The sequence below is a fragment of the Propithecus coquereli genome, unplaced genomic scaffold (genome assembly GCF_000956105.1).
Source record: "Propithecus coquereli isolate 6110/MARCELLA unplaced genomic scaffold, Pcoq_1.0 Scaffold1281, whole genome shotgun sequence".
NCBI classification, from domain to species: Eukaryota; Metazoa; Chordata; class Mammalia; order Primates; family Indriidae; genus Propithecus; species Propithecus coquereli.
The window spans coordinates 154,778-166,987 of record NW_012136981.1 but is presented as its reverse complement, the minus strand read 5'-3'; the positions used below and the strand labels follow the sequence as shown (position 1 = coordinate 166,987).

The following is a 12,210-nucleotide window of genomic DNA, read 5'->3' as shown; positions in this document are numbered from 1 at the left end:
CCCCTCTCCTTGTCTCTGAGACAGCTGGCTGGGCAGCCCAGGCCCGGCTGGGCAGGGGGTGGTGAGAGGTGGATGCCTGGGCATTTTTGCAGAGACCAGGCAGGCTCAGGAGTGTGCACGGCCTCCAGCCGCCTGGCGCTCAGATGGCCTGGACTCATATCCCAGTGCAACACGTCAGGGAACTTCTCTGCTCTGTGGTCGTCCACACCACCTGGGGACAAGGCTGCCTCCCTCCCTCGGTGGCAGAAGCCAGGGCGAGACTGATGTACCTAACCTGTCCAGGGGTGGGCCTGCCCTGCAGGGAACGTCCCTCCAAAGCTGGGGCCACGCTGTCACCTGGGTCATCTGCTATTTCCGGAGCCCCCGGCACCTCGGGTTTCTCCAGGCCTCTGCTTTGGGCCCCTCGGCCACCCTGTCCCTTCACCTCGGTCTTGTGCTTCCAGGAGTCTCGGACCTTCCCTCTGAGCCTTTTCAGGAGACCCACCCACCCCCTGCAGGCACTGCTGCCACAAGGCACCAAGTGTCCCCATCCCTGGGGGCCTGGCCGGCCGTGGTGGGGGTGCCTGTCCCTTCCTTGCTCGAGTAGTCCGTCCCCAGCATCCCTGCGTGCAGGCCCAGCCCTGTAGGAGGGCGCTCGGGGGTGCAGCCTGGGGAAAATTAGGAAGAGGGGCGTCCGGGGCAGCCGCAGGGCAGCGTGTGGACGGACTGAGATGGGCTGGTGTGGGCCTCGGCTGAGCCCGGTGTCCTGTAAGCAGGTGGTAAGTCGGCAACGGGACTCTTCATCTGTCACAGCGTGTGGGCGTACGCCCCACAGACGGGACGTCCGGGCTCAGCCCGGTCGGACATTCTCGTGTTTTCAGACACAGGTTAGTTTTCTGCCTAAGTTAAATTTTGTCCCCAAAAAAGATGTGTCTAGGTGCTTGTGCATGGACATCATTTAGAAACCAGGTCTTTCCAGGTGTGATCGAGTTAGGACGAGGTCCCCAGGGTGGCCCTAATCCAGCAGGAGTGGAGTCTTCCCAGGAGGAGACACAGAGGCAGAGACTGGACCACGCAGCGCCTACCGAGAACACCAGGGACGGCCGCAGCCCTGACGGCCTCACTGTGGCCAGGGCCCTGCCTAGAACCAGGCGTGGCCTCCAGAACCGGGGAGAAGTGTCGCGGGTTACGTGCCCGTGTGTGGTTTGTGGCCTGTTGCTGCACTTGGTTAGGGAGGAGACCCCTACTGTGTCCTGGAGGTGTCCTCGGGGAGACGTCTCAGTGTGGGCACAGGGCCACGTGGTAGGACATGGCCATGTCCTCCTGGGTCTCAGCCGTGTCCGGATCCCGGCACCTCGAGGGACCAGCGTGTGAGGTGGACACTCGCTGGTCTGGGGGCTGCCAGGGTGAAGGGTGCTTGGGACGTGCAGAATCTGTCAGTGCACGTCGAGTGGCTCCGGCGGGTGTCACCTCCACCCCTTTACAGGGGCCAGCCAGCTCAGGAGGGCTCATGGCCTGCCCGGGGCCGGCAGCGCTGAAGCCCTGGTCCGTGCGTGCGTTGGGTGGTGGGCCTGGTGGGGCTCAGTGACCTGGCTCGGGGCAGGGTGACCAGGGTTTCTTTGGGTCAGGAATGTCCCCAGCACTGCGACCTTGATCTCCCCGTGGGGCCAGCCTCCGTGGGTGCACAGCCCGGAGCACTGCCCCACGCCAGGCCCTGCATGAGGAGCAGTGGCCCGAGGTGTCCTGCACCTGGGCACCGTGGCCTCTGCTGGGGGCTGGTGTCAGAGAGAGGGGTCAGAGGTCAAAGCGGGCGGCAACGCACCAGGAATAGCAGAGCAGCCGAGCCCACCTGCAGAGCTGGGAATAGCTGCCTGTGCTCGGATCGCAGCGGCATCCCTCCGCCTAAGTCACAGCCTTCACCTGTGCTCGGGACCTGCTCACATGACGTGTGTGTTTTACCCACAACCAGGCCTTTGAAGCATTGCCCACTGTTACGGGGAGAAGTGTCACCTCGTTATCCACGACTCTCTGCCCCCCGTTGTGTCGCGCAGCTGCCTACGTGCTTGTTTGTTGAGTTGTGCCTTTTCCTGAGAGCAGTACACAGCGTGTAATTTTCATAGCTTGAGTCAGAGTCTGCAGCTGGCAGCCTTCAGGGGAGGCAGCCCCGGCTGCGTGGCTGGAGGTGGGGGCGGTTCCTAGTCCTCGGAGGCCCCGGCTGCCTCCGTCCTCCCTCTGAACTTGTGAGACCCCCAGGAGAGCCCTGTGCTCCAGCCGTGACCGACCCGCTCCAGCTGCCTGTGACGGCCCCTCCCCAGCCTTGCCCTGCGTGTGGCAGACGGGGCTGGACCGGGAGTGTCCAGGGCCCACCCAGACACGGGAATCCTCAGGGTCAAGGGTGGCCCGGGTATCGTCGTGGTGATGGGCGGAGAGGCTGCTCCGTCAGCTGCCCCCTGCCGGCCTGCGCGATGCCTGCTTGGCCAGGGCCCCGGGCTGGGCTGGGGGACCTGGGGATGACAGGGGACAGCAAGGCAGATGCAGTCCTGTGTGGGCAGCTGGTCAGTTGCCTGGAGGACCCCGGGTCTGTCTGGAGGAGGGGGCGTTGGGGGTGACCTTAGCAGAAGGAGCTGTGTGGACAGAGAAGGACGCCACAGGCTGCAGGAACAGCCGCCGGGGAATGGCGGGTGCGCCTGCTGTCTCCTCTGCAGGGGTGAGGACTGCCACCCTGTACCACCTGCACCTCCCTGTGAGCCCCCCGTCTCCCTGCTGGCCCGGGTGGGCTGGGTCCCCACCTTGGTCCCAGGGTCCTGCGCAGAGGAGTGCGTGCCATCGGCGCTCACTGCTCACAGAGTGAAGGGAAGCGTGAGGCAGCAGCGCGTGGGCCGGCCGGGTGGTTCCAGGGAGCGGGCGCCCAGGCAGAGCCGGCCAAGGGGTGCCTTGCGCTCCTCCTGCAGGGCACATGCGGGTGGCCTGGCCGGCAGCTGAGGGACGACCTGCCTCCCCCCACAGCGTGGCAGTCCCTCGTCTTTACTGCACACCGTGAGAGCCGGCACTGTCTATTTGTCAGCGTAAGTGCTTAGGGTATTTTACCTGCAGGGTGACGTCTTAGATTAAAGGGGTTCGTGTGCACGTGGAATTTCCTGGCAGTTCCCCTCCCCCTCCCGAGACCCTTGCCTTGGGGGCCCTTCGGGGGGTTGGCTTTTTCCCCGGGCGGCGGGAGCCAGTTGGGGGCTGAGGGAGGCGGTTGGGCCGTTTTGAGGGGGGTTTTTTGGAGGAACGTTTTCCCTTTTTTGCCCCTTGGGCCGTTCCGGGGCCGGTTTTGGGCCCCCGGGCCTTCCGTCTTGTTTCTTGGGCGTTGGGTTTTTTTTGGCTTGGGGGGCGGGGGTTGTTTTCCCCAGGGGGATGGGGGATGTGGGACACGTCCGTGCTCCTGTAGCAGCATGTCACGTGTGCCTGTGTCGGCGAGCCTTAATGCCTCGTAGCCTTAGCATGTTCATGCGTGGGTGCCGCCTGTGTGAGCCTGTGTGTGGCCCACTCTGTGTGCACCGGCCAGGTTTGTGGTATGTGTATGTCTGTGCCTTGTGCGCAGCTGTGTGTGCATCGCATGTACACGTGAGTGCACGTGTGGCGTGTGCGCCAGGCTGCTGGAGGGCAGAGGACACCCTGACCCTCTGGCACCGACGCAGCCTTTGCCTGCTGTGCGGAGCGGGTGGCGATTCCTCCCTGGCGACCAGACCCAGGAAGACACCTGAGAGAGGGTCCGACCTGGTTCCCAGCCGCATGCTGCCACGTGGCACCTGGGACGGAGACGCGGGAGGACCCAGCTGGGCGTCAGGGCGCCGGGCTCTGTGCAGTCCGGGTTTCCTTCCATGGAGCACTGGAGCGTGTGGGGGAGCCAGCTCCCTCCTCGGTGGTTTGACCCTTTCATTTCCGGGCACGACTGAGATGGGGCCACGTTAATTTCCTGTCTGCCGCGGCAGGGCCGCCTGACACCCAGGTTGCAGTCGCAGCAGAGGTCGCCGGCTTGACCCGGCTCTGGTGTTCGCGGGGGGCACTTCCGAGCGGCGTCCTTCAAGGTGGTGTCAGCGTTCCCTCTGCGCAGAACGGCCTGCGTGTGGCGCTGGGGGGGCTCCGGGTGGGCTCGTGGGGCTGGGCGGCCGCTGGTGCCAGGATGTGGCCACTCAATCTGCATCTGCTCCCCCCAGGTCAGCTGGCCGCCGGCACCTGCGAGATTGTGACCCTGGACCGCGACAGCAGCCAGCCCCGGAGGACGATCGCCCGGCAGACGGCTCGCTGCGCGTGCAGGAAGGGGCAGATCGCCGGCACCACGAGAGCCCGGCCCGCCTGTGTGGACGGTAAGAGCCGCGGCCCCTCCCCAGAGCTTTCCCCACGGCCTCGGGGCACAGCCTTGGGGTCAGTCTGCCTCTGGGCAGTCCTGTCCTCAGCCGCAGGTTGGTGTGATTGCCCTGGGGCAGCGCTGGCTTGTTGCACGTGAGGACTGGCTGCCACAGCTCTCGGGTGACGGCTGTTGGGGTGGCAGGGACCCAGGTCTCCACTGTGCGCAGATGTGGGTTCCCTGCTCCTGGCACAAGGCTGTGCCCGTGAGTGTAGCTGCAGGGGAGGCGGCAGCAGAGGGGCATCTGCGGCACAGCCAGGGCCCAGAGCCGGCTGCGTTCGTCTTTGTGCGGTTCCTGGCAGAGGTGGAGTCAGCAGCCTCGTCCCCCGCAGGCTGTGAGCACGGGCAGGAGCTCCCCCGACTGGCTCGCGGTGACCTCCGGGACGCCCCAGAAGTCAGGCTGCTGAGCGGATGCGCCGTGGTTCGTTCCTTGCTGAACTGACACTCAGAGAGGGCTTTGAGGGGCACCAAAGGGCACCATCATTTCCGATGTCCTCTTGGGGGGGTGCCCCCAGGTGCTATCCCGACATCTGATGAGACTGCCCACCGCAGGGGAGGACGCCGTCCGTGTGCCTCCCTGTGTGGGAGAGCTTGGCCCTCACTGGGACCGCAGGGAGCCAGACAGACCCAGTGGGTCAGTGCGAGTCCTGAGAACCCCATGGCCTGCTGTGTCCAGCCAGGATGTCTGCGGCAAGGCCAGGGGACAAGCCAGGCGTGGGTGGGAGGGCAGGCTTGGAGCCAAGCTAGAGCCCTGTTCAAGCCCCCGATGACCAGAGCTGGGGGGAGACCCCCTCCCCGAGGGAGAAATGGGAGCCCCCGTGGGCCAGCAGCCGTGGCCCCTGTCGGTCCAGCTGGCCTTGGGGTGGCTGAGCCCACGCGGCGGTGCAGGGGCCTGTGTTCCAGGCACAGAATCCTGACCACAGCCCAGGGGAGGGTGCAGAGGAGGGAGGTGCCCTGGAGGGCTACAAGGCCACCTCTCCGGGTGGAGAGAAGCCAGCAGCCCTGAGTGACGGGCGTGGGGTGGGACTGCCGTGGGGTTTCCTGGAGCCGTGGCCTGGGGAGGCAGAGACCCTGCAGTGCCAGCGTGGGGATGGGGGAAGGGGGTTGCTGGGCAGATGGGGGGGGGGGGGGGTTTTCCCCTTGGCGGTTGGCCCTTTCGGGCTTGGTTGGCTTTGGGGGCGCTTTTTTCTTTGTTTTCTTGGGGGCGGGGTTGGGGGTTGGCTTTTCGGGTTGGCCCCTTGTTCCCGGGCCCTGGTTCCCTTGGGTTCCCGGGGGTTGGGGGCTTGTTGCGGGGGCCCTGGTTGGGGGTTCCGGGGTTGGGTTGGCCCCCCCCGGGGGGGGGGGGGGCTTTGTTGGGTTCCTTCGGGGTTGACTTTGGCCTTGGTTTTCTGGTCCTGGTTCGGGGTCTCTCTTTGACTCCCGTGGCCTCTGCGTGGGGTTCCGGATGCCCAGATTCAGGTTCTGTGGCCTCTGCCCAGGGGCCCAACATGGGCGGCCTCACCTGTCTGCCGCGTTCCTGATCGGGACCGTGGGGTGGCGATAGCGCCTGCCGTGGGCACTGGAAGGTCAGTGGAGAAAGGACAGCACGTGCCGTGGGCACTCAGGGCCCAGGCGTGGTCAGCGCTCGGTGGCATTGGCCGCGTTGGGAGTGAGGATGCCACATCACCGCTGGGAAGGCGCTCTAGTGAGCTGGGCATGTCCGGTGTGGCCATTGCTCCCCCAAAGCCAGAAAGGCCCCTGGGGGCCAGCCGAGCCCCTGAGTTGGGGTACGGTTGGGGGACGGGGGCTGACTACGTCCCTGGGCTCCCAGCGTCAGCACTGAGCGTGTCCCAGGACCACGTGGGGCATGGCCAGGTGGTGAGTCTGCCCGGGGCCCCGGCAGGCTGGGCAGGAGGGAGGGGCTTGGGCTCTTGGCTGGAGAGAGCAGGCCCTGCCCAGGCCTCAGCCCTCTCCGCTCCTGGCCCACAGGAGCCTGCCCAGGACCGGCCCAGCCCCACGTGGGGCCCTCAGCGGAGACCCCGGGTGTCTAGGAGGAGGTACCCTGAAGGGCCCAACGGGCTCCCAGCGGACCTGCCCTCCCTGCCCTCCCAGGACCAGGCAGGGCCATGCACTACCCACGGCCCCGCCGCCAGCCCTGGGGGCCTTGCGGGCGGGCAGCTGCGCTGGAGATCGTGGGGGTGAGGCTGAGCTTGCTGGTCGCGCTGCAGGCGAGCGCAGTGGTAGCGAGGCCTCTGCATCTCGATGACCGGAAGTCGGGGCGTCTGTCCTTATGAAAACATTCATCGGGCCGCATCCCTCGAGAGCACCAACCGCACAGCCAGGAGCGCAGTTACAGTTACGGGGCCTGCACCCCGCCCCAAACCGGGCAGCCGGCCGGCAGCCATCTTGCTTCCCGGGAGCCGGATTAATTCCGGCCACGTCCGCCTCCAGCTCCGGAACTGGAGCGAGCCCACACGCGGGGAGCGGTGACGTTGATTGATTCTCCGCAGGACGGGGCGGGGGAGCGGCTCCCTGCCCCTGAGCGGAGCTGGCAGCCCAAGTCCCGTCCTCCTTCCCGTTGCCTCTGCCTGCCCGTGGGGGGAGTCGGGGTCAGAACCGATCGCTAATTAAATCGGGTCTGCTCGTCTGAAACCTTATTCGCTTCCCGCCACCCAGGAGCCTCCTGTTTTCTCGGGAGCCGGGTCCCAGAGACCCAAATTAAAACCTCGCCGTTTTCAGGGGAGGCCAAGCAAATTTGTTAGCTTGCCTTTTTTGCACAGTGGGCATTTTCCAGACTGCCATCTAATTTAATTTTTGCTTTTCTATTTTCTTGCTCTGTGTGCATAATAAGTTTCCCCGCCTTCGAATTGTTTGCTAAAGAGAAAACCTGTGCCGTATCGGGTTGGGCTGGGGTTTAATGTGAGTGTGTTTAAATCGGGATGGTTCAGGCCGACCCTCCCAGGCTCGGCGGAGACAGGAGCTCCGAGTCCTGCAGCCAACCTGCCTCTGTCGACTTGCTTACTTCTTGTCCACGAGTCGCTCACTCATTCATTTGTGGAAGGAGGGTGTCTGCCCCTAGCTGCAGGGAGGCGTATGGGGAAATGCACTGTTAAAATGCCCCAGGCACGGAGCCACACAGCACTGCAGGAGCTGGGGTGAAGACCGGGGCCCCAGAGTGCAGACCCTTCCTCCTCCTGCAAGGATCTCTGCAAGGGTGCATCTGCGAGGGAGCATTTGAGCAGGTGTGTTGAGGGATGAAGAGGAGCTTACCAGAAAAGCAGCTTTTTGTGACAGGAGCGGGCTGGTGGTGGGCGGGGAGCTTCCCTGGTGTTGTCTCTGAGCCGGGTGAGCCCTCCCCAGACTGTACGGGCAGAGCTGTGAGGCTGTGCACCTGCGTGGCGGTCGATCCAACTTACAGAGCCATCAGGAAAAGAGATTCAGAAACCAGCCACTCGCTGTGGGAAATCCACACACAGAAGAATAAGACAAACCCCTACCTCTCGCCGTGCACAAACGTTAATTCAAAACGGATCAAAGACCTAAATGTTGGAGGTAAAACTATAAAACTCTTAGAAGAAAACAGGTAAATCTTTGGGACCTTGGATTTGGCAAAAGATTCTTAGATACGGCACCAGAAGCAATAGCAACAACAGGAAAAATAGATAAATTGGACTCGATCAAAATAAAAAATTTTGTGCTTCAAATGGTACCATCAGGAAAGTGAACAAACCAACAGAATGGGAGACAATGTTTGCAAATCCTGTGTCTGATAAGGGTCCCGTATCCAGAATACATAGAGAAAGAATTCTTGTGCCTCGACGATAAGCTGACAGGTAACCCAATTACAAATGTGCAAAGGATCTGAAGAGAGATTTCTGTGAAGCGGGTACATAAATAGCCGCCGAGCGCAAGGAAAGATGGCAGGGAGTATTAGTCGTCAGTGGAACACACATCAGCCTACATGAGACACCCGCTGAGTTCCACACCCGCCAGGAGGACCAGGGCCACATCTTCTGGTGACGGTCGTCGGCAAGGATGTGGAGAAACTGGAACCTTCGTACGCTGCCGACGGGAGTGTGGAACGGCGCAGCCGCTTCGGAAAATGGTCACACAGTTGACACAGAGTGATCATACGACCCAGCAGTCCCACGCCTAGTGGAACCTCAGGTGTGTACCCAAGAGGAGCGAAAACACGCGTGCACACAGAAACGTGGACCAGGTGCTCACAGCAGCATGCGAGTGCCATAGCCCGGTTGCGGAAACTACCCGGATTCCCATCAGTGGACGAGTGAGCGAATCAAATGCGGGGTGTCCAAGAGGCACGCTGCTGAGCCGTGAGGAGGCGTGGAGCCCCGAGACACGCGACGGCACGGAGGGCCTTGCCCACGGGCTCAGCGAGAAGCCACACACAAGGCCACGTGTCGTGATTCCATTCCTGTGCAGTGTCCGGAACGGGCAAATCCCAGGCGCAGAAAGTGGGTCAGTGGCTGCCGGGGCCGGGGAGCAGGCGGGGGGTAGCAAGGGGGCGCAGGGGTCCTGTTAGGCGACGAGAGTGTTCTGAGGCCAGCTGGGTGATGGGTGCACGATCCGTGACTGTGCTGCGGGAAACGCTGGGGAACGCGCCGGGATGAGTGAGTGGGGTGCAGTATGGACGGGACCTCCGCCGAGCTGCTGCCAGGAAAGACACACAGACTGCAGGAGGGCGTCTGGGAGGAGCCTGCGGGTCGTGCACCCGCTGAAGGTGGGGGTGGGGCCGGCCGCACCGCCGGGCGTGGCGGGGCGAGGGTCAGGGTGCGGGGGTCGGAGCTCTGGGTGCAGACTGGGGGTTTGGGGGGTTGGTGAGTGTAGACCCCTGCTCCGCGGACTCTCGATGGTAAAGAGCTGGCATTTTGGTCGTAAGAGACAATGAAGAATGAGCAACTGGAAAAGAAATTGCAGGGCGCGTTCGGGTCGGAGTCCTTTTTATTGGATTCAGCGGATGGGGGGTTGCCCTGGACGCCCCCTTCCTGCACGGACCTCTTCGCGGGGCCTGTGCGCTCCGTGGGTGGCGTTTGGGTAGCTCCGGGTCCGCGGTCCCGGGAGGGTCCCTGTGAAGGGCGGAGGCAGGACTCCAGAGGCAGAGAAGGGGCTCGGAGCAGGAGAGGGTGGGGAGGGGCCTCAGCGGGTGGGAAGTTCCCGGAAGGGAGCTGGGGGCGCCCAGAAGAGGGCAGGGCAGAGCCTGCTGAGCGGGAGCCCCGACCCTGGAGTGGGACGTGGGAGGGGCCCGGCCGTGTTTTCTCCATGAACATGAGACTTCGGAGCCACCATCAAAGGGAGACACGGGGCCCTGGGCAGCGGGACCCCAGTGGTGGCAACCCGGGGACACGCCATCCCCCATCCTTCTCGGGACCCTTCTGGGCAGGGTTCTCTGGCGCCATCTTTCTCATTCTGGTGACTCCCAACAGATACAGGGTTTAGTATTTTTAATCATTCTGCCGTTTTTGAGCCTTTGGTTTAACACTAATGACAATCTGGCGTGGAAGAAAGGAAGGCGCGGGCTTGGGGGAGACTCAGGGTGCGTTTGACCTTGTTCCAGCTTCACAGCAGCCTGGATGGGACCTGGGGCAGGTGCAGCCCAGCGGGCAGCCGGGAAAGCAGGGGCAAGGGGGGGATACCTCGCTTTACCTGCAGCCACTGCAGGAGTGTGGCGGGGTGGGGGAGCGTGGTGGGGCAGCGTGGTGGGGCAGTGTGGGCCCCTGGGGCTGCGGGCCCAGGGCTGAGCCCGGCAGAGCTTGGAGGAGCTGGTGGTGGCTGGATGCTGCAGCAGGACAATCAAGGAGGGCTTCCTGGAGGAGATGGGTTTTGTGCCACAGCCGCCTGCTGTTGCACAATGGGCACAGTGGTCACTCTAGATTCCCAGGGGTCCTTTAGCAGCAGGCATGAGTGAGTGGCCACCCAGGTCCAGCCCTGAGAGCAGGTAGCGCTGGCAGGGGTGGGCAGGTGCAGGGTGGACCTCAGGCCTCGCTTCCTGTGGGAAAGGCATGTGTGTGTCTCAGTAGTTAGAAATGTGCGTGCGAGTATCTGCGTGCATTTCTGTCTTAGTCCGTGTTGTGCTGCTACAACGAAATACCTGGGGCTGGGTGATTTAGAAAGAACAGAAATTTGTTTTTTCAGAGTTCTCGGGCTGGGAAGTCCATGACCAGGGCCACGGCAGGTTTGGTGTCTGGCGAGGGGAGGACCACTGACATGGCCGGAGGCTGGAGAGAAAAAGGGACCAACGTCCCCCGGCCAAGCCTTTTATCATGGCCTTAGCGTGTTCTCAGGGTGGGGCCCTCGGGTCCCAAACACCTCCCAGCACTGTGGGGATTAGGTGTCCCACACTCGAATCTTGGAGGACACTGTCAGACCACGGCAGTTTAGGAATGTGGGTATGTTCTTGGCGCAGCCGCGTGGCCTGGAACGGGAGCTGCGGGCAGAGACGCAGAGGAGGGGGCTGTGAGCGCGGGCTGAGCCCTCCCGGCCCCCGCGGCCGGGCACTGACTTCCCGACCGTGCCTCACGGGCCGTCCAGACTCGCTAAGGCCACCCCGTGGCGCACTGCAGCTGGCAGGCGCTGACTCGCGAGAGCCGTGGGTTACGCTTTCGGGAAATCTGTGAGCCGACTGGTAAACACGGCCACTGCTGAAAATTAGATTATGCACAGTCACCTGTAAATAAGTCACACTAACAACAGAGGTGACCTGTGTACACTAGAAGAAAGGAGCAAACTGAATCCGGATCAGGCAGAGGGAAGGAAACACCCCAGATCGGGATGGAGACGGCCGAGGGGGAGAACAGAAAGAGGAGGAAATCGCCCGAACCACGGTTGTTCCTTGGAAAGAGGAACGAACCTGACAGGCCTTTGGCGGGGCCGATGCGAGGTGGGAGGGCGTCTAGGAGACTCAGCCGGCCGAGCAGGGGCTGCCTCGCGGGCGCAGGGCTAAGAGGAAGGCGACGAACCGCGTGCGCCGGCATGTGGAACAGCGCAGACGGAATGACGCAGTCCCAGCAAGACAGAAACCGCCAGGACTGACTGGCGGAGACGTAGACAGTCTGGATGGACCTGGGCCAAGTAAAAGCAGTGAATTGATAATCAAAACAAACTTCCCAATAAGGAAAGTCCAGGGCTCAACCCGTGAACGATGCCACTTGTTTAAAGAAGAATTAAGGCCAGTCCTCAAACTCTTCCCCAAAAATAGGAGAAGAGGGGACCTTCTTCATTCACTCTGTGAGGCTCATGTTACCCTGATGTCACAGGAGGCGCTCGAAGACTCTGGACTTCATGGTTATAGACAAAAACCTCAACAAAACATCAGCAGACTGCACCCGGCGGCACGTTAAAAGGTTCGTACGCCTTGACCAAGTGCGGTTTTCCTCTAGGATGCCAGGTTGCTTCAAAATGGGAGAATCGGGCAGCGTGATAGATCACGTGACCATGTCAGTAGATGCAGAAAAGGCACGTCACGTGGTGCTTCCAACACCCTTCCGTGGTAAAAGCACTGAGCATGCCTGGGAAAGAGGAGAACCTCCGTGACAGCGCCTGGGAAACACCTGCCGTCAGCGGCACACGCAGGTCAAAGACTGGGTGCTCCAGACGTCGGAGACAGGGAGGGGCGCGCTCCCGCCTCTGCGGGGGGACCTTGTACGGGACGTCCCAGCCGGGACAGGGAGGCACGACAAAGCACAGACCGACCAGGACTTAATGGCGGTTTGACTTAACGATTTTTTGACCTTGAGTAAGCTCATCCTAAGTCGAAGGACACCTGCGAAAGGAATCTCAGTTGGAAAGGAAGAAGTGAAACGATCTGTGGTCAAAGGGGATGTGATCTCTTATTTAAAAAA

General features: G+C 62.5%; 1 protein-coding gene across 1 annotated transcript in view; it reads left to right on the top strand.

The window, feature by feature from the left end:
• Positions 1-2,653: 2,653 nt before the first annotated feature.
• Positions 2,654-12,210, top strand: part of FAM19A5 (family with sequence similarity 19 (chemokine (C-C motif)-like), member A5) — a 79,642-nt gene continuing 70,085 nt past the window's right edge. The window contains exons 1-2 of the mRNA XM_012638314.1: positions 2,654-2,660; positions 4,182-4,331. Coding sequence (XP_012493768.1) covers positions 2,654-2,660; positions 4,182-4,331 — 157 coding nt within the window. The remainder of the gene's footprint in view (positions 2,661-4,181; positions 4,332-12,210) is intronic.